This window comes from Bombyx mandarina, chromosome 13 (assembly GCF_030267445.1).
Source record: "Bombyx mandarina strain Sakado chromosome 13, ASM3026744v2".
In the NCBI taxonomy this organism is placed as follows: Eukaryota; Metazoa; Arthropoda; class Insecta; order Lepidoptera; family Bombycidae; genus Bombyx; species Bombyx mandarina.
Genome location: NC_143220.1, coordinates 10,080,972 through 10,102,040, shown reverse-complemented (window position 1 = coordinate 10,102,040; position 21,069 = coordinate 10,080,972). Strand labels below are relative to the sequence as shown.

The window sequence follows — 21,069 nt, the reverse complement described above, 5'->3', positions numbered from 1 at the left end:
CTATTTAAAGCTATTTTACTTTTCATAAAAAAAACTTAACCAAAACAATATACTGATAATTATACATCACTTCCAGACAAAACAAATACGTACCGAAAAACCGGGTAATGGTGATCAAAATGCTATATTTAAATTTATACCGATCGATGAAGTCACCGTTTCATCTCAAAGCTCAAACGTATTAAAATTAGCATCTACAAAGGCATCACCTACAACCAACACCGTACCAGCTGAGGTCCAAATAGTGACAGCAACATCGATGATTGAAAGCACTACTGAAACTCTACAAACACAGACTGTTTCAACTGAATCAACAACTATAGCTCAAAGTACTGTTGTTAATAATATTGAATCTACAACAACTGAGGCACCCACTACAGTGGTCACTACAACATTTGCACCATCGACAATGACTGTGGCACCAACAACTACATTGTCTACAAGTACAATGCTACCAACTACAACGACGATACCTACAACGACCACTGTACCAACAACTACAACGTCGGTACCTAGAACCATAACTATTGCACCTACGACTACAGCCGTACCACCGACAACTACAATCATTGCACCTACGACTACATTTGCAGCACCTACAACAACTTTAGCATCAGCCACGACCACGCTGCAACAGACAACAACGCAAGTTCCGTCAACTGCTCAAACATCGATACCCACTTCAACAATTAGTATCGAAGAAGATTTAAAAAAATACCAAGAAGATCTACAGCTATTACAGGCTCTACTTCAAGGAACAGGCCGAAATCCTAAGAACTTGAATCTATTGAACAACCCTAATCAAATATTGCTGGGTGAAACAACAACTTTTAGACCTACCACGGGAATACCGGTCACTCCTCAGTCATTAAGCCAAGCGAAACTGTTAGAAGCTCTACTTTCCGCTAATGGTCAAAGTGGAAATACCGTTCCAGTAACGGCCAGAGCACAAACAACCACTACTCTTTCCATTGAAGACGAAATCAGACAATTCCAAGAAGACACTAAGTTACTTAAAGCTTTATTACAAGTGACAGGACAAAATCCTAATAGTTTGAATATTCCAGATTTAAATAGTATTAGGACAACAACACAACCTACAGTCACAACTACAACACGTTCAACAACAACTTTTCCTACAACTACCACCAGCCCATCAACCACACAATCAATAGAAGATGATATAAAACAGTTCCAAGAAGATACTAAGCTATTACAGGCTCTCTTGCAAGCCACTGGCCAGAATCCGAGCAGTTTAAATACGCCTGTGATATCTGGAGTGACATCTAACGTACGAATTTCTTCGAATCCTAGAACGACATCAGTAAGCTCAAACCCTACAACACCATTAGGAGTGAGGCCCGTGTATACAACCACGAAAGCGCCTGAAACTAAAACATTTGTACCTAGAACGTTATCTACTACCTTACAGCCCGGCTTGTTTAGTACCACTGAGGACATTGGGATATCTACAACGTTCCCGCCATTCAATCCAAGAACAACTACAGGTCGAAATTTTGAATCTACAACGGCACCCACTGCTCAAAGAATATCCAGTACAAGATTCACTGTGACGACTGATATACCCAGTACATCTACATTTTCTGTCGAAGAGGATCTTGCTTTCCTGAACAACTTGGTAACTATTTTTTAACTAAGTAAATGACATAGTTAGGTAATATGTTTCTGTTAAGTATGTTTAATTGTAGGCTATTACAGTAATTTTGTAAACTCTTTGTAAGATGTAGGTATAATAGCGAAAGCTTGGTGATTTTTCAGAAAACCGTCTTAAAGACGAACAATAATCAAGAACCAGAAGCAGCATTAGCCAATCGGATCATAGCCCTCGCTGTTGAAAGGAGTCTCAATGAGATACAAACGGGCACACAACCTGAATCTGTTCGTACAGGAAAAAATATAGCTAACAACGCAAACAACGCTATACCAATCACTACAACTACCACTCCTTCTACCACTACTACTACTACCACAACCACTACAACTACAACTACTCCTAGACCTACAACCACCACGATTCCAACAACTACGTTCACATATAGTCCATCAATTGAGGATGACATTAAACAGTTCCAAGAAGACACGAAGCTGTTACAAGCTTTGATAAAGGCTACAGGGCAAGATCCATCTAAATTCAACATACCAACATTACCAGACATTGTACAGAGCACAACAAACGTGAGTCCAAATTTACCAAAAAATGTCAATGAAGATTTAAAGTCTGTGTCGAACCTTCTTGCGTTCCCGTCGCCTTTGAACAAACCTTATGCCAAATTAACACTGAAACCTAACGCTAAAGTAGTTACTAAAACAACTGACAAAACAAATTTACCTTTCGGTGCTAGAATAGTTGTAAAAAACGATTTGAAGGCTATGCGGGATGATGGTAAATTGTTACAAACCTTGCTACAATTACAGGGTGGACAGGAGCCTACGACTCAGAGAAGCAAGCTCACAGCTACTGGTATGTTTTTTTTTTCAGTATAATGTCGATGTTTTATTAGAGAGTAATGATGACTGTTCTTTCATAAAAGTACACATTGTTTTTTCGTTTTAAGAATAATTTTAGAAGAAATTCAAATTCACGTTTTTTTCTGATTGCTCTAGATGACAATCTAGCTCGGTTTACCGCTTAAATTGCTATCAGGCTAACAGAAAGAGCACAACCCACTTTAAGACAATGGTTCAATTTTTTTTCCATACCTAAGCTTAAAGAAGCCTTGAGGGCTATGCCAGCTTAACCGAGCAAGTAGGTGAGCCCCGGAGCTTTAATCTCTGGATGTTGCAACACTAGCCCTAGTGAGAGCAGTGCTTAGCACAATCTACCATCGAATCGGAAACTCCCTGCAAAGATCCGGCGAAAAACTCAGTGGGCTGTGTCTGTGGGTTAATTTACTCGCCGAACCTTTTGTCGCTAGCGACGGGTTCGACGAGAACGATGACCGGTGCTTGTCGTACCTAAAGCACCGATAGTAGATCGGGAGTATCAGAAATGACGTGTTGAATTATGTAATGGCCGTTCTATCCTTTAAACTCGAGCGCATGATTGCTTCGCCGCAGCTATAGGTGGAACGGTAGTCCTATTTTTATGAACATACAGCATACTCCACTATCCTGATAAATTACTAAGCAAATATAAGCGTGAACGCAGCTGATTATTCATTAGCATAATGTTTTTTACTTGTGATTATCAAATCTTTCTATTAGACAGAAACTACTATAGATACTATTTAGTATAAGAAAAAGTCGCTCGCCACCTCTGTCTATTTTTGCACTTATCTTTTCTAAACCATGTAACCGATTCTGATGTGGTTTTCACTAATAGAAAGGTGGCTAATAGAGAAATGTTTGTATTAATTTAGGATCAAATGGTTGCAGTAATGCTCTGTAGATCCTAAGCTATTTAATAATAAACTGTAAATGCGTTGAATCGAGATACTAAGACTCTTCCGTACAGTTATCGCGGTAGATTAGTTGTATTACCTACTGGCACGTTTATTTTTTTTGGTATCTTCGGTTTCAGGTCAAACCTCAGACGAAGCTTTACAAAAACTAATTCAGCAAACTAAAATCACCGGAATGGTTTCCGAAGCCACTAAAGCCCCTATATCTCTGAGCACGGAGTATGGAAACAGCAACGACGCATTGCTCGCCGCTTTACTCAAGGAGCAAGGTTTCGGTCCAACCACGGCAAGTTCTTTGGATGAACAACTTCGTCTCGCTGTTAGTCTAACTTTTTCTTAGTTTTCTAATAAATAACTTCACTAATCCAGTTTCTTTTAGCAACGCGCACGAACCAACAACAGGTAATTACTAACTCTACATAAAAAAAATCAATAACTAGTAACTTAATGCTTTGAATGCTTCTAAATTCATAATTTACTTCATCTATCCTATTTTGTGCTTTGAATGTGTGACACGTCTCATATACACGATTAATTGGCAAACTTTCATTACATTAGTCATTAATATAACCTCGTAGGCTTTGCTCAACCAAGTCGTAGTGACGCCAAAGTCACGGCGACCGACGACGACGCTTCCTCCTCCACCGGCACCGCGCAGGCCCATCCTGGATGGTCTGGCGTGGCTGTGGCAGCAGTGGAGAGAGACCGGACCGGAATCCGGAGCTCCGCGACCTGACAGGCGGCCCGTTCCCTCAGCGAGACCATCGCCGTCATCAGCGTCTGCCCTACAGCCCAGTAGCAGACCCAACTGGTTCGGATCCGGGCCGTTTGTTGGCAACGCCGATGAAAGACCAACGAACCGAGTGGGTTTTTCATCACTACTACTCAGATTGTGTGACTGGGGTTGAGGTGGGGTGCTCAGACCTTAGATTAAATAATATCGGAACGAACACAACGAATTATTTGTAGCCCATAATTATATTTTTGTTTCTAATTAATATTCAACTTGTTCCTATTTAATCTAAGTCTGAAGGAGTGTATATTTTGTAGAAAGTCGATACAGGTTTTGGTTGTAAATAGTGAGAAATATAAAAGATGGTCTTAGCATTACGTTGATTTTAACTTTTTTATGTTTTTTTTGTAGTTTAAATTATTTATTATTGGCTTCATTGGCTTGTACATATAAAAGTATATTGTGCCGTAAAGCATTGCGTTTTTGTATAATAAAATGTTTAATACCGATTTGTTTTATTTTCACTTGTCGATTGAAGATTCAGGTCGTAGTGTTTTGTGAGTGTATATAGAGCCTTTTCGTCAGAAAAAACTTGGAGCTTGCCTAACATTTTGTTTGTTAAATTGTTTTAAAATTACCCTATTTTCATGATTTTTGTATATAGATAGATAAAAAAGCTAAGTCCAAGTATATATCCTGGCAAAGTTAATTGAGTATACCACTGACTGTAACTATCAGGTATATCCCTATGTGTTTACCGAAGTCATCCACCAGATATCCCTGTCCACCACAACCAATCCCATTGCTGACATTTGATAAAGCATGTTATGTAAATAATAACATTGTGTTTGTGATAATTCTCGTTCTGATGTTTGGTGAGTAGAAATTAATATTTATTCGATTTCTTTAGAAAAGCATTGCAATATATTGCATTGCATTGCTGCGCTTTTTTCTTCTTCTGTAACTTGTTTCTATTACTTACCTATTCTAACAACAATTTTTTTGAAATATATTATATATATTTTAATAAACCAGTTCGAACCAATTCTTAAAATACGTGGCAAGACTTAACAAAACTGAACCATGCGTTGTACAAACATGCATAACATTCTTTTTTTTTTGTAAATATACTTTGTATATATATAACATGTATTTTTTACATTTTCTATTTCACTATTTCTTCTTAAGCTTATATGTAATACACTTCCGCATTTTTTTTAATCATTAAATCTATAAAAGTAAATTGTGTAATTCTTGTTATAGAAATATTACGTTTATTTTTAATTCAAAGATTAAAGCTAAAATCTAACTTCTTTTTTGGACGAGACTATTTTAGCAGTAACGATAGAGACAAAAAAAAACTGCTATTTGTATTTATGAGCATGCGTTAATTAATATTTATTGTCGCTGCTTCTCGTCAGACGTGTCTTGGGATGTATTTGGATACTTAAATTAAACATAAATCGTGTTTTGTAATTTACTCAGCGAATTACCAAACTTTGTCCATAAAACATTGATTAAAATTTCAAAGCAAGAAACTTCACATCACTAATCTTTCCTGTTTCTGTCACTCCGATAAATCGTACATCTTAAGTCACATCTGGATTTAACTTACATCTTCATCATTTTGATTTGTACCCAGTTCTGATCGATCTGGTTTACTCTAGATACCTCTGGAACCCCCAAGGGCTGTGGGTACCGGACAGGCTCCAGGTCGGGGGCAGCTTGTATCTGCCGCTATAAATGTAACGAGAGCGTTCTCACAGTTTCTAGGAGCTGCGATACAGGTGAATAAATTTCGTTTAGCATACATTTATTTAATATGAGAAAAAACGTTATAGTAAGGATTTTTGTCCTTTTTTTATTTCATGGTATGTGGACGAGCTCACGACCCACCGTTAAGATGTAACCGGAGCCCAGAGACATTAACAATGTAAATGCAACCACCCACCTTGAGACATGAGTTTATACATGAGTTATACATGAGTCTCAGTTATACAGTATAATAGCCACTGCCCTACCCTGTAAAGAAAAGAAGGGTTTTCTTTATCTTATGATTCACCAACCAAGTGTTTAAATAAACTTGTTGAAAGACTTTTTAAATTGTGTAAAATTCTTTATTTATAATAAGTTTTTTAAATAAACTCTTTCTAAATATAATCCAATAAATTTTGCAAATATAATCCGGAAAGAGCATTGATATATCTTTCTAAATGATTACTTTCGAGTTGAAGGTATTTATGTACCTCTTGATTTGACATATTAGAATCATATTTGTCGTATTCATTGGAATAAATACTCTAAGCGCATTCAAGTTATATGTATTATTTAGCGGGTGTCAAAGGCTATGGACATGACAAATTAAAAGCTGTTTCCGGTCTTAGACGAATGATCGAAGTGTTTATTTATTTCTTCGCAACTATGGTATTGTTCTACTATGCAAATGGGATTTAATTGTTCCGCAGCACAAAAGGCTTATCTCGGCTATTATACTCAATGGCCACAATTGTAATTTACTATATTTTAGAATTGCCTATCTGTATTTCTATATAAACTATTATATGTATGTCATAACTGATAAAAAATACAGTGTACATAATATTATTATGTATTGTGTTTTTAGTTGTCAAAAGAATTATTATTGTTATTATTATGTTTTAGAATAATAAAATTTTCTTTATCAATGTTTTCCTTTTTGAGTGTAAATTATCTTTATTTTGATTATTTGTTCTGTTACTATGTATAAATAAATTTGAGTTTTCAGGAGATTGGCAAGTAAACCTAAAATTCTCCACCATCGATCAACCTTAATTAACTAAACGTGTCTTTTATCGGTTTAATAATTATTAATAATTTAACAGAATTTTATTAACTGACGGGGCGTTGTTCTTTAACAAAAACTAAAAATAATAATATATTATTATTATTATTATTATTAAAGTTAACAATTCTGTTCGACTTCTAACAAATGGATTTAAGTTACGGCGTTGTTCAATTTTTGACGGTCATTTTATTACAAGAAAACCATAAATTTAGTTGCCTAATTACTTTTTTGGATTGAACGTAATTTATTTTAACCAACTCATATTGAAAATTCCAGTTGGAAACCAAATAAAATTGGAGTCAATTTTGTATGTGTTTCAAGAATAGCCTATCTTGTTACGCCTTTCCAAATTTATCTTTATCCTCACTTTTCTCTATTTTAGAAGTTAAATGTATCAGATATTTTTGTACGTCAATGTTCATTGAGACAGTTTCTATTTTAAACGACACACGAGACCGTGCAGTGTTCACCGACTTTGCGGAACATAAAAGGTACTTACTATTGATAATACATACATTAATTATATTATTTTTTTGCTAATTCCAGGGGGCTGCCCAAACAGTGCAAAATGTAATCCGGGCCGGTACAAAAGTGGCCTCGGATGTATACACGAATGGCTCTGGGGGCTCCGGATAAAGTGAACAATAAATACGTGATTGAGTAATAAAATTTTGGATGTGGTATTATCATTGATAAAAATATTAGAATTTGCTTTGAAATGCCTAATCTTCTGTATCATTTTTATTGTTACTAAAGTACGGTTCGTATGTAAAAGTTTTTTTTTGTTCACATTTAGGATTAATCGTGAAATATTGCGAATGGCACAAACTGTGACGCTTGTTTAAAAGCCTGCACCTCGCCAACCATGACGCGTAGTCTCGAAGCCACCTGTTATACATATGAAAATACCGCCTCCAAAATTTCGTTAATCAATTCACAAATGTTCGGTGGAGTTAATGTAGTCATTGGACTTTAAGCTTTTCCGAAAGTGTCATAGTACGCACTATGTGTTGCAAGTGCTCAAAATGTATATAGTCGGATTAGGTTAGATTATGTTGTACCGTGTAATGAATTCCTCTTAGTTTATGCCTGATGTACTGATTTAACTGCCGAAATATATTAAATACTCTTCTTCTTCATGACGACAACGAAATATTTTTGGTGTTTAAAGTATAAACTATGAGCAATTCGTAATAAAGCTAACTAAAGATAATAAAACAGTCGCATCACTTTGTTAGTCACATCAGAATGTAAATTTGGTGACAGATTATATCAGATACTTTTTAAATTTTTTAATCTGGTATTAAATTTTTTTCTGTACATTTCCGACTAAATATACCGTAGTGGGAGACAGGATGTGATTTTAGCGCTTCAATTAGCTTTTAATATTTAATATTAGTTTTAATAATGTAAAAATATTAGATTTGTCTTAAAAAAAGCAAGTTCTTGATCTTTTCTTCTTGTAATCTTCAAGAGAACGTTGATCAAAGCCTAGAGTTTTCTTTTTGAATGGCAAACGATAATGGGTTTACATGTCAGTTAATTTACGCTTAGTTTATTCCTAATTTAATTTTCTTATAACATAATAAAATTTGGAATAGAATAGAACTTCCTTCAACTGTCTGTTTATGTAAGATATTTAATAATGTAAATTTTCGTTAACAAATCTGTTGTCTTGAAATTTTCAGGCTTAAAGCTAAGCTTTTATTTCTTGTATTAATTTTATTACGTGATTTATTGTATTAATGCAACTAGGATGCTAATTTTACGAGTCGTTCTTGAATTGGGCAGCACCATTGCTGCTGTCTATGGGCTGAGGTAACCGTTTAGCATTTGAGAGCTATAAACTCGTTCACCCCTCATATATATCACAAAAATTAGGAAAAAAGGCGGAAAGGGAAAAAAGGCTGTAAAATCCGTCATGTGACTGAAAAAGAATTTCAGAAGTTTTTCATTCGTAAATTCAATTATTTTCGTTAATAATCAATATAATATGTTATACAAATACAAATATTTTAAAGTTATTTGACTTTTCTAAATGAACTCCTACAATAGAGGCATAGGTATGGATCTGTTTAAAATAAAAACCATGTGTATATTTACATTCGTGTGTAGTTTGTGCGAATTGTTAGATCTGTCACTGAAAGAAACCTTATTCAAAAATTACCCGGTTAAATGTTATTATATAGATATATATACACAGTAAGACCCGGTCACTCTCCACTGTGACTATCGCTGCTTTTCTGAAAACCGTCGATATCTTGAGATTATTCGCGCGCCATCTGTCGTTACTGCACGGCACTATGACTTTACCGGAAGTGACAACAACAATTCTAATCTATACTAATATTATAAAGAGGAAGGATTTGTTTGTTTGTATTGAATAGGCTCCGAAACTACTGAACCGATTTGAAAAATTATTTCACTGTTTGGAAGCTACACTATTCCCGGGTGACATAAGGCTATCTATAATCTTTTTGGAAAAAAATTAGGGACCCTCACTAAAACTCCAATAATGTAACCCCAGGTGTAAAAATATTACCTAAAATATTTTTTACATCGCGTGCCTTCGAAAACTATTGATGATAGAATAAAATAATGTTCTACGACTTTGTAGAACACATTATTAATTACAAAAAGTGTCGCTACAGCATATGTCTTATTATTATAATAAGTATTCTTTTATTTAAAAAAATAAAATAACGACAAATATTGTTGAAATTTTTGTTAAAGACCCGAGCGGAGCAGGAGTCTAGTTAAATATAATTTCACGACCTGATATCTGCTACCGCTACCGAGTCGTATTATAATTCATCACAATCACTTTGGACTTTAGGAATGCTTGCTGACAAACAAACACACAAACAATAATTTATATTTTTCTAATTATATTTGAATAGTTGAAATCACAGATGTCCGACTTTTATGCCTCTAGTGTAGATAAATAGTGTATAAGAAAAAAAGCTAAGCTGCTTTCAGACTACGCTATACTATAGAACCATTTAGTATAGCAGCTTAGCCAATAATATATAGTACAGTACAGTATGAACGTGTCCATAACAATGTATGGCGCGCGATATTGTTGTGCTATGAGCTATATACTATATGCTATTATATTATAGCGTAGTCTGAAAGCAGTTTTTATCAATAAGTCGACTTTGAATGTAATGTTGTACAAGGCAATAAACAGTACAAACAGCTGTGTTTAATACACAGTGACGTCACCTACTGTCGCTTGCCTGGCGGACACACCCTGTTAGTTTAAGTTACGCCTATAATCTTAAGTCTAAATACATGTGCCATTTCGCACGTGCTCGCTTGCTTCGAGAGAACTCTGCTTTTATTTATTTATTTGCTGTTATTGTTTTGTAAAAAAGCGAATCAATTCAGGATCTGCTCCGCGAAACATTCATGATCGTAACAAAACCCGAAGAGTTTAAAACGAAAGTTAAATAAAAAATTGAAACAAACCTTTAAAATGACTCAAGTGTTTTATTTTAACTTTCAGTGAAATTAATGGTCCGTATATATTTAGATGTATTTTATGCTAGTTTATTTATTTAAAGTGATATTATTTGACAAATAATGCTAATAGCTTTTGTACACAAATGTAAAGAAGTCCTTAATTCCTTTGAGATTGCAAAAAATAATTATTATATAATATATTTTAATTAAAACAGTTTCGTTAATGATAAATTCATGGATTTAATTGAATAGAAATTAAATTGGTTAAATGAATGGTTATTTTGATTTTGATAAAATCATAGTTGATAATTAAGTGTATTAGTTTTTAATTTTTTTATTTCAAAATGAAACGTAATTTTGTAGGTTTTTTTTATTTATTTCAAACAGTTAACAAAAGAGATTTATTGTTTTTTACGTCCGTGGTTTGCGATACCGACTTACTATCGGGCGGGCCAAATTCTCATAGTCTTTCTTTGACAGCGGTAGATTAAAAATTAAAAATTCGTTTGCTAGTATTACGATTTAATTTAAATTATTGCAAAGTCTAAGCCGGGTAGTGATGTATGAGTATATATTAGTACTTTTACTTCTGAAGTGATTTATCGGCAATACAAGAAAGATAGTATGATGGTATCAACACAAAAATAGTTTAAATAGTGCAAGACCAACAAAATTTCCGAACTGTGTTTTAAGCAATTTCTGAACTATTTATCTTTTGCTCTACATTCTCTCTCATGACTCTACTCATCTTAAGGCATGAACTCGAAGCCTAAGATTTATTATATGCGACTGTCCATATCGGAACGCAGGATTACTATTGAATTTTTTAAGGTTGTTTGGCGCCGTCGAACAAAGTTTTATTATTGACTAGCTGACCCGGCAGACTTCGTAATGCCTCAATCGATAAATAAAAGGCCTAATCATTTGTATAAAATAAACTAAAAGAAACAAAAGGAATCCGTCCGACGGGGGACACATCAGAGGGAAAACAAATTGTTATTTTTATTTAATTCCGAGCATTTAGCTTAATAAATATCTTAACTAATTTTCAGTTAAAAAATCAAAAAGAAATATAAAAGGTTTTTATTCCGACATTTTAAAACTTATGCTTTTGAAAATTTCATTTTTAAATTTTAAAATAAGTTTTAGACTTGAATAACTTAATAACTCGGCTTAATAAATGCTTTTTTTGTAAATTGTACATAATATTTTATTTAAATTAGCCTGTTTATATCTGTAATTATGAGCATAATAACGAATAATTTAGCTTGCTATAAGGATATATGATATTTTTATATGTCTGTAATAAAAGGGAAATATATGGTACCAACTGTAATAAATTATTTGTGTAATGATTTTCGGGTTTCATTTTGCTTTGAAATAAATGATCTTTCAATGAAAATAAATTTCATGTCTTAATCTTAATTCTATGTCTTAGTCTTAAGTCGTCGTGGCCTAAAGGATAAGACATCCGGTGCATTCGTATCGAGCGATGCACCGATGTTCGAATCCCGCAGGCGGGTACCAATTTTTCTAATGAAATACGTAATAAATGTTCACGATTGACTTCCACGGTGAAGGAAAAACATCGTGTAATAAAATCAAACCCGCAAAATTATAGTTTGCGTAATTACTGATGGTAGGACCTCTTGTGAATCCGCACGGGTAGGTTGCCTACACCTTGCCTATTTCTGCTGTTAAGCAGTAATTCGTTTCGGTTTGAAGGATGGGGCAGCCGTTATAACTATATTGAAACATTAGAACTCATATCTCAAGGTGGGTGGCGGCATTTACATTGTAGATATCTACGGGCTCCAGTATCCACTTAACACCAAGTAGGCTGTGAGTTAGTTCACCCATTTAAGCAATAAAAAAAACAAAATTCCTTAGTAAATTTCTTAATACTAGGTTTAATACTTTACTGGTGGTAGGACTTCTTGTGGGTCCGCACGGGTAGGTACCACCGCCCCGCCTATTTCTGCCGTGAAGCAGTAATGCGTTTCGGTTTGAAAGACGGGGCAGCCGTTGTAACTATACTGAGACCTTAGAACTTATATCTCAAGGTGTGGCGCATTTACGTTGTAGATGTCTATGGGTTCCAGTAACCACTTAATACCGGGTGGGCTGTGAAATCGTCCACACATCTAGGCAATAAAAATAAAAATAATAATAATAGCAACTGTAGAGTATCAATTGGTAATGAGGAAAATTTGGAGCCTTGACATTATTTTTTGGAATGAGCTCCCCTCTACGGTCCTTCCCGAGTACTATGACATGTCCTTCTTCAAACGACGCTTGTGGTGAGCACTTTTGGTAAAATTTAATAATCAAAACGATTTAATCAATTTATTTCCTTGGATATTTAAAATAATAATCGATTTATTTTTATTTTCTGTAATTAAAGAAATTTAATTAGTTTTTTTTATGTAATATAATTATGAGCGACCCATAGTCAAAATTTATAATTGTTAAAAATAATATATGTTTTTGGATTATATGACATATGATAAAGTTTCCGCAATAAATCAGTTATTTTAATTTTGAAAAATAAAATATATAAACTATAAGCTTAGGTTAAATTCCAGTATTGGGGCGGATATTGTTCCGGTGCCCAGGAGCGGCATTAAGTTTAAATCCGGCCCTGTATTTGCGACAACGCCAAGATTGGCTGTAGTTTCAGAATATAGGATAATTTAGCTTCCAGATTATAGTTACAAATATGTACTTAATTCATATTCACGAGCGACTTTCGCTACAAAGGGATTTTATAAAATCGTGTAATAAAATCAAACGCGCAAACATTAAAATTTGCCTATATACCATATATAAGTTGCGATATAGACCTCAAGCCTCAAGTTGGATGGCGGCATTCACGTGGTAGTATCTATAGGCTACGGTAATCACTTAAAACGGGCAGTGACTCCGATCATGCATCTAAGAAAATAAATAAATGAATAAAATGCTTTGAAAGTCACATATAAGTTTCACTCATACTATAAGCTCCAACAATCTTAACATTTCAAACTGTATTCATTAGGTTGTAAGAAACTAATATAACCGGTATTGATTAAATATTCAAAACTTCTATAACACCTGCGTTCTTACTGTTCAAATTATCTGTTTTTATGTTTCGACCTTGGCTGTGCGACAATACTTGATATTGGCTGAGACAAACAGTTTTTTGTGGAGTACTATTTCTGTTTAGGAAAACTATTAAGAGAAATCTGTCGATTTTAAGTTTTCTTACATTCCTTTTACATATATACTTGTACAATATAACTGTGCATATTAGTGGGTATTGGAAGAAGTCCTCAAAATAAAGAGATGTGTAGAAGATGATTTTTCTAACCCGAAATAACAATGAAATTTGGTACTCGATCTCTGGTAGAAATAATTGAACTTCTTGTTTGAAATAAAAATTTGTGGACTGTAAATTGTAAGGTATTTAATTAATTAAATCAACGTGGCTTCCAGTGGCAGCTTTTCGAGAGCTTTTGATACAATGCGTTGGATAATGAAGTTGTGGTGCTTTGATGCATAAACATATTTGACGCACTGTCGGTATTTCTCATTTTTTTCATTTATTGTTGATATAATTTGAAATTGCAAACCAGTCTTGATTGTAGTAAATCGTATCTAATTTGCAATAAAGGAAGCGTGTGTTGTAAATTATTATTTGAATTAATTTGATTACGATTTAAATTACGTTAAGGTTTTTTTGGCTCAAATAGCCGAGTCAAGCGAATCAGAATTAAATGAATTTTCGGGTTGCATTTCTGAAATTTCCGCTGCTATTTTAAATAGTTTATATTCGATTGTTCCAGATAATTTGATGGTTATGTCAAGTGACTTGGATTTAGTGACCTCAAAATCGGGGTTTGGGTTTCATGACACGAGTAGGTTTTTTTATATTTTTTTAAACATTTATGTTACTAGAGCCCAAGATTCCGAAAGTATTATTGTATGTAGCAGCCCCCATCAAGATTTCTTATACTGTTTAATTGTGACCACTAAGCACATAATTGCTTCGCGGTAAGCAGAATGGTTATTCTATTCCGCGTGCAAGCTTAATATTTTTAAAGCTACCTGGTACCTCTCAGAAATCCGATCAGAGTTCTTTAGCGTGTAACGAAATCATGCGCGGTGCAATACACTCTTTCTGTTGCGAAGCAGTCACACAGTTCGAAGAGTGGGAAAGCCTTTATATAAACCATATAATTAAGACCTAACCCTAACATTACTAGCTAAGCTGCGACCTTCGTGTTGTAGCATCTGTGCCTGATAACCACTTAGCTCTAGATGGGCTGTTTGTCAACTCAAACACTTATAAAAGAAGGTATATAGTTGAGTATAGGAGTATTCAAACTTAGCAGTTATAGAATAACCAATATTGAGACATGAGTCCGCTTTAGTGCAACAATGTCGACAGAGTTTGTACAAAGTTAGCGGATGTCAACTATGAGTACCCGTGAGCATACGAACTTCACTGTCATACCTGATATTGTCTTTGGCAATTGAAAGCTGTACGTGACCAGAGACGTGTTGAGCTGATGCAAAAAAATAATATTAGATGTGATTTCGTATCTTATTCTTGTTTTAAAAACCAGAAAATTTTAATATAAATTAATATAAAAGTTGTCCGGCTCTCGATGCCACAAAACAAGTTATATTTTTTTATTGTTTGACGCCAAATTAACTTGCTTGTTTTCGTTTGCAATTCATATTCAATCTATACAACTGGTGCAATTTATAACCCGAAAAGCATTCAAAAAGTATTGTTTCGACACTTAATTTTTTCCTACCAAAATATTCATGGCACTCACTCCTAATTCACCCGTAAGCTTATTTATTTATTTGGAAAAATATCAGTACAACCACACAGTATATTAAAGCTAGATAAATAAAAATCAAAAAAGATCCCCTATTATCACAACACAAGGGTAAGTAGATAGTGTAGAAAAATAAATTAAATTATCGATTAAGATTTACAAAATGGTAATAAAATAAATCAATAAAAAATATAACTACTACAAATCGGATCTAAATCGTTTTACGAAAAAATCCCAAAATGCATTAGTATATTTTACAAGTGATAAATAAAATATGTCAATAACTTATTGATGTTAAGACGAATTAAAATCATGCAAAGTTGGGATTGTAACTCCATATCCTATCTATCATGGAGCACTCGTGTAGTAGCATCAGCTGTATTATTAATCAGACCAGCCCCTAGTGCCTCCCAGGCGGTAATGGCGTTAATTATCTGTGTGCTTAGTGTGAGTAAAGTTAACTCAAATTTGTATGGAGTTGGAACATTTCCGTACGATTGCCGCTAGGGGCGCTGTTCCAACTTCATACAAATTTGAGTTAACTTTTACGCTATCGAGAACGTTAAAGAACTCACGTTAAGCACACTGATGTCTGCAGGCTACGATAAACAAATTTGTTATGCCCATTCACGCTAGAAGCCTGTAAATCTGTGTTGGTATTAACATTTCAAATAAATCATTCAATAAAACGCAAGCCTATAAATTACAATCACACAAGTTCATTTTCCACTGTTTATGTGACGTAATCGATTGCATGTACCTCAGCTTAATCCACACTAATAATTTAAATTCAAAAGTAAGTTTGTTTGTTGTATTTCCACGTAATAAGCATAACTATTGAATGGTCTAATATTTTCTTCACTTTTCTTGAGTCGTATCTATATATATAAAAATGAATTGCTGTTCGTTAGTCTCGCTAAACTCGACGCTCGCTCGACGTCTCCTCAGAATTCCGTGGACCGCGCACCGTACCAACATTTCGATCCTGAAAGAGCTCAACATCAAGGAGAGACTATCGTCAACAGTCCAATTACGAATCCTCAAGTTCTTCGGGCACATCACTCGTAATAAGGACTCCATTGAACGGTTGATGGTCCAAGGGAAAGTCGAGGGCAAAAGATCTCGCGGACGACCTCCAACACGATGGACCGACCTCTTAAAATCTGTTACTCACTCCAACATAAATGTTTGCTCTCACTCTGCGAAACATCGTGCCACATGGCGTCGCATCGCGAGAGCATCGGTATCGCAGGATCCGACTGATCCATGACCACGACCACTCTGTCAAGAGTGTACGATTAGGAAGAAGTCTCGCTAAAAGTCGAGAACGGCTGGACCGATTTGGCTAATTTTGGTCTTGAATTATTTTTCGAAGTCCAGAGAAGGTTTAAAAGGTAGATAAATATGAAAATTCTCGCAATTAAATAAAGTTTAGGTCCTTTGTTTATCGATTGAGGCACTACGAAGTTTGCCGGGTCAGCTAGTTCATAATATAAAACTATTTTAATATTGTAAAGTACGTATAATAGCAACAAAAAATGCGAAACTAAACCAAACAAGACGTAGTTGCAAATTAGATGTCAAAAAAAATTGTAACGTAATGCTCGCAGTACTGACAAGGGAAAAAGGACCTTTCGTAGCTTGGAAGAGAGTCTAATATCTTGAAAAAATGCCACACGTTACATATTATGAAAAATCATGCTTTTCCCACACCTAACTAAATGCAACATGCTCGCGTATGTCCGATGCTCAGAATGTGAATGCGTTAGAGCCAAATGAATCCTTCAAAGGAATATATTAGGGTTCTAAAATAAAGTCGGTTCTGCGCTTGAGTTCATCAACAAAGTCTAAATTAACGAGAATGAAACCGCACGCAAAAGCTATTTTATCATAAGTTTTAGATAAATTATTCATAACGGGCTTTTCCTAGGAGACTTAGAATTTTTTGTCAACAAGGATTCAATTACGGATGCTGTTCGCTGTTGGGGTTTTTCGATAATGTAATCCAATATTAATGAATCTAATGTATTTAATTAGCATTTATGGTGGTTTGATCGAAACACATGGAGGATAGTGCATTTAGCTTAGAAGTCGTCGTGGCTGTTGGAAACCTAACAAAATGGTATAAAACCTTTTTTATTGTTGTCGTTGTGGTTTTTGACATTACATTTGAATTTGAATTTTGAAATGTCTCAGTTTTGTCATTCTCTTTTTTCCGTGCTATTGTACGCGATTTATAAAATTTTAAAAATATATAAATTTTATACGTGCAATCCTCGCGAGTTTATTTATCAAGTTCTTTGCCCATCCTAATCATGCAGTCCACTACAGTGGTCTAATGCGGAATTTACATTACGAAATTAGTGTCATGCATGTTGAACTCAGTTTCACGAGAGTAGTTTCGATATATGCGAAAGTACCTAATTTCGTAAAAAAAATTAGTGTCGCGAAATCCACAGTATCGCAGTAATCATGGCGCCATCAGCATCAAAGCTATGTTTTGTTATGTTCAATGTAGCTAAAGAAATGCACACTTAAAAAAATACGTTGGGAATTCGAGGATGGTTAACAAGGAGGCATTTGGGTGCAATGAAGCTAGTCTTCAGTGAAGTCTTTAGTGAAGTCGTCGTGGCCTAAAGCATAAGACGTCCAGTGCATTCGTATCAAACGATGCAACGATGTTCGAATCCCGCAGGCGCGTACCAATTTTTCTAATTAAATATGTACTTAACAAATATTCGGGATTGACTTCTACGGTGAAGGAATAACATCGTGTAATAAAAATCAAACCCGCAAAATTATAATTTGCGTAATTACTGGTGGTAGAACCTCTTGTGAGTCCGCACGGGTAGGTATCAACACCTTGCCTATTTCTGCCGTGAAGCAGTAATTCGTTTCGGTTTGAAGGGTGGGGCAGCCGTTGTAACTATACTGAGACCTTAGAACTCATATCTCAAGGTGGGTGGCGGTATTTACGTTATAGATGTCTATGGGCTCCAGTAACCACTTAATACCGAGTGGGCTGTGAGCTCGTAAAAATAATAATTGATTCCACTTAAAGTGGCAAAAAAGCACACATTTCTTATTCATACTGTATCATATCTGGACCGAAGCTCGATTAACGGGATTGAAATGTGAACATGGAGACTTTGACCATTCACCATCGAAAAGTGGTTGTGTTCTCGTTATAATATGATCAGTCTTGTATTAACTGTACCGGAATCCAGAATCAACTGCAACATTCAGAATCAACAACAATAAACATACTTAAGTGATTTTTTTTGTTGCTTTCGAGGGCTTAGCGTGTGGCTAGAGCCCCTAATAATATTTTTTTTTTGTTAAGTTGTTTTTTTTTTTTTTTTTTCTTAGATGGGTGGACGAGCTCACAGCCCACCTGGTGTTAAGTGGTTACTGGAGCCCATAGACATCCACAACGTAAATGCGCCACCCACCTTGAGATATAAGTTCTAAGGTCTCAAGTATAATTACAACTCACGTATAATTAATATGACAACCTTTTTTTTTCATAAATTATTTTATTACTTTACCTTTTCCTTACACGTATAATTCGAACAACCACAGCGCAATACAATCCAATCGATCTAAGATCTGACGTTAGGGTCACACTAAATTCTCGGTAACGAATTAGTTCCGTCGATTTCGTTCTATGAATTTTATGTTTTCGATGTTTTTTCCGAAAATTTGCTTAATGATTACAAGGCGAACTAACTGGTCACCGGACCGAGAGATAATGATGTATGAAGTCATAAGCTCTTTTGTGTCTTTTTTATGATTGAAATATTACTGGTGGCCCGGAGGCCTTTCCAGTTTCAGGACAGGTGGGCGAGCAAAGGCTCAGCTAGGAGGGGTGGGATTTGCTAACAGCTGCCCGAGCGCCTCCTTAACAACTAAAGAGCAATTGCTTCGCAAAGAAATCTATTACCGGATCGGAATCGCGACTCGCTGAGAAGATCCGGCGAGAAACTCAGCGGGCTGATGCCATGGGTTAGGTTGCACGTTGACCTCTTTGACGAGTTCGACGAGTACGGTTACCGGGGATTCTTTTGTATCACGACTAACTCATTCCTTTAGCCGTGACAGATGGATATTTTGTAGTAGAACTTAACTAAAGCTCACGCGACTACAGATAATTGTCATATCCGACTCGGATGAGAGGGCACCGTAACGCCATCGTTGCTTGAAATATTTCTTATTGGATCCCCCGGATCCGGTCTCGGTGCTTTTAGACTTTTCAAGCCCCCGACTCGCCCTTGTCGAACTCGTCGATTATGACGAAAAGTTCGACGAGCAAACTAGCCCATAGACACAATTCATCGCGTTTCTCGCTGGATCTTCTCAGCGGGGCACGATTCCGATCCGGTGGTAGATTCTGCGAAGCACTGCTCTTGCTAGGGCCAGTGTTACCAAACTCTCAGGTTGAGCCCCGTGAGCTCATCTACCAGACACAGTATAGCTGGAATAGCCCCTTATGTTAAAAGCGTATAGATATGAAAAAAAAGAAATAATGCAGGTAATTGTAGTGGGTCACTCTAGCGCGCTGCCGTGGAGTGAATAGAGCGACCGGTCGACGGTGTATCGCGTCTCGACCCGGCAGGCTGGTTCTGGTCCAGCGGGGTATTCCGGGACACCAGCGGCACCGTCTGGGCGGCCCGACAGGCTGCCGTACCGAGACGACCGACGTTTCAGAGCCTTCGATTCGCCTCGAAGGCTCCGTCGGCTGGGCGTCCTTGGGGTGAGCCGCGCCGTCTGGTTGTAGTGTTGACCGCGGTAGCCCCCCTACCTCATCCGGGTTCTGACCTCGGAGGGGATCGGACGTCGGGTGTAAGAGTGCAGGGGAGTCGTTTAGTGGGTGGGTCCTAAAATCCTTGGGCCCGCGGTCTGCTCACAACATCATGCAGACCGTTGAGTCTCACATACCCCACGCGCCCCTTTTGCGCGGGGACCTCGTAGGAGGTTCGGCCCTCTACCCGAAAAAAAAAAAAAGAAAGGTAATTGTAGTGGGTAAGGAACATTGAATATTAATGTAAAATTATCATAGTAGTATTCAGTCTAAAAAAGAGTTTCTAGACTAGCCACTCACGAATGCTGTATCTGAATTTCGAATGTTATATTTTTTAGACATAAATACTTATTAATGATTAATTGATTTAAGACGGGAAACCGCGCGTTGAATCTTTTTAATTTTTTTATCATAATCTGAAATTCGTCTTATTTCAAACCGAAAATAAGATTTTAGTGTCATACACCTAACAACCAAACTAGCTATAGTGTAGTACCAAGCTTACGTGTAAATGGTTCTGACATACGTACAGATGGATAGAACCAAATTAGAAATAGTTAGGAGTCTAGTGAAGAAGAGCAGTGTGAAATTATTTGAACGAGCATATACTAGTATACATCTCAAGGCTAACTTTTGTTTGTGTGAGAGACTTTTTTAGTTTTATTGAAAAAATAAAAATTGAATTAAAATCTAAACGGGTCATATAAAAATCTGTTGCCAACTTATTTAATTTATAAAACAAAAGACTGTTGACAAAGAGACAAGCAAAACAAAACTTTTTTGTCTTTGTATGGTTGTTTTCTAAATAGTTATATTTGTATGATAGAGTAAAACCATTAAGAAGGTGAAGAATATGTCTATTTATCTTTAAAATATGAGAATACAAATAAATGCACCGCTAAATCGTTTTAAATTTTGGTCCGCTATCTATTGTCGATATGTCTGTTCCTATTTTTATTGAACCAGTCAAGCAATTATCACATTAAACTTATTTA

The 21,069-nt window shown here is 35.7% G+C and overlaps 1 protein-coding gene across 11 annotated transcripts in view; it reads left to right on the top strand.

Moving 5' to 3' along the window:
- The window catches only part of LOC114244042 (uncharacterized), a 116,559-nt gene extending 106,098 nt beyond the window's left edge, over positions 1-10,461 (top strand). For 7 of the 11 annotated variants that reach the window (XM_089732463.1, XM_089732459.1, XM_089732464.1 and 4 more), the window contains 6 exons: positions 77-1,639; positions 1,780-2,482; positions 3,542-3,741; positions 4,001-4,285; positions 5,823-5,942; positions 7,526-10,461. In XM_089732463.1, the coding sequence (XP_089588589.1) occupies positions 77-1,639; positions 1,780-2,482; positions 3,542-3,741; positions 4,001-4,285; positions 5,823-5,942; positions 7,526-7,615 (2,961 nt within the window). In that variant the 3' untranslated portion in view covers positions 7,616-10,461. The remainder of the gene's footprint in view (positions 1-76; positions 1,640-1,779; positions 2,483-3,541; positions 3,742-4,000; positions 4,286-5,822; positions 5,943-7,525) is intronic. The other 4 variants (XM_089732462.1, XM_089732460.1, XM_089732466.1 and 1 more) reach the window with 4 other exon arrangements.
- The last annotated feature ends 10,608 nt before the right edge of the window (positions 10,462-21,069 follow it).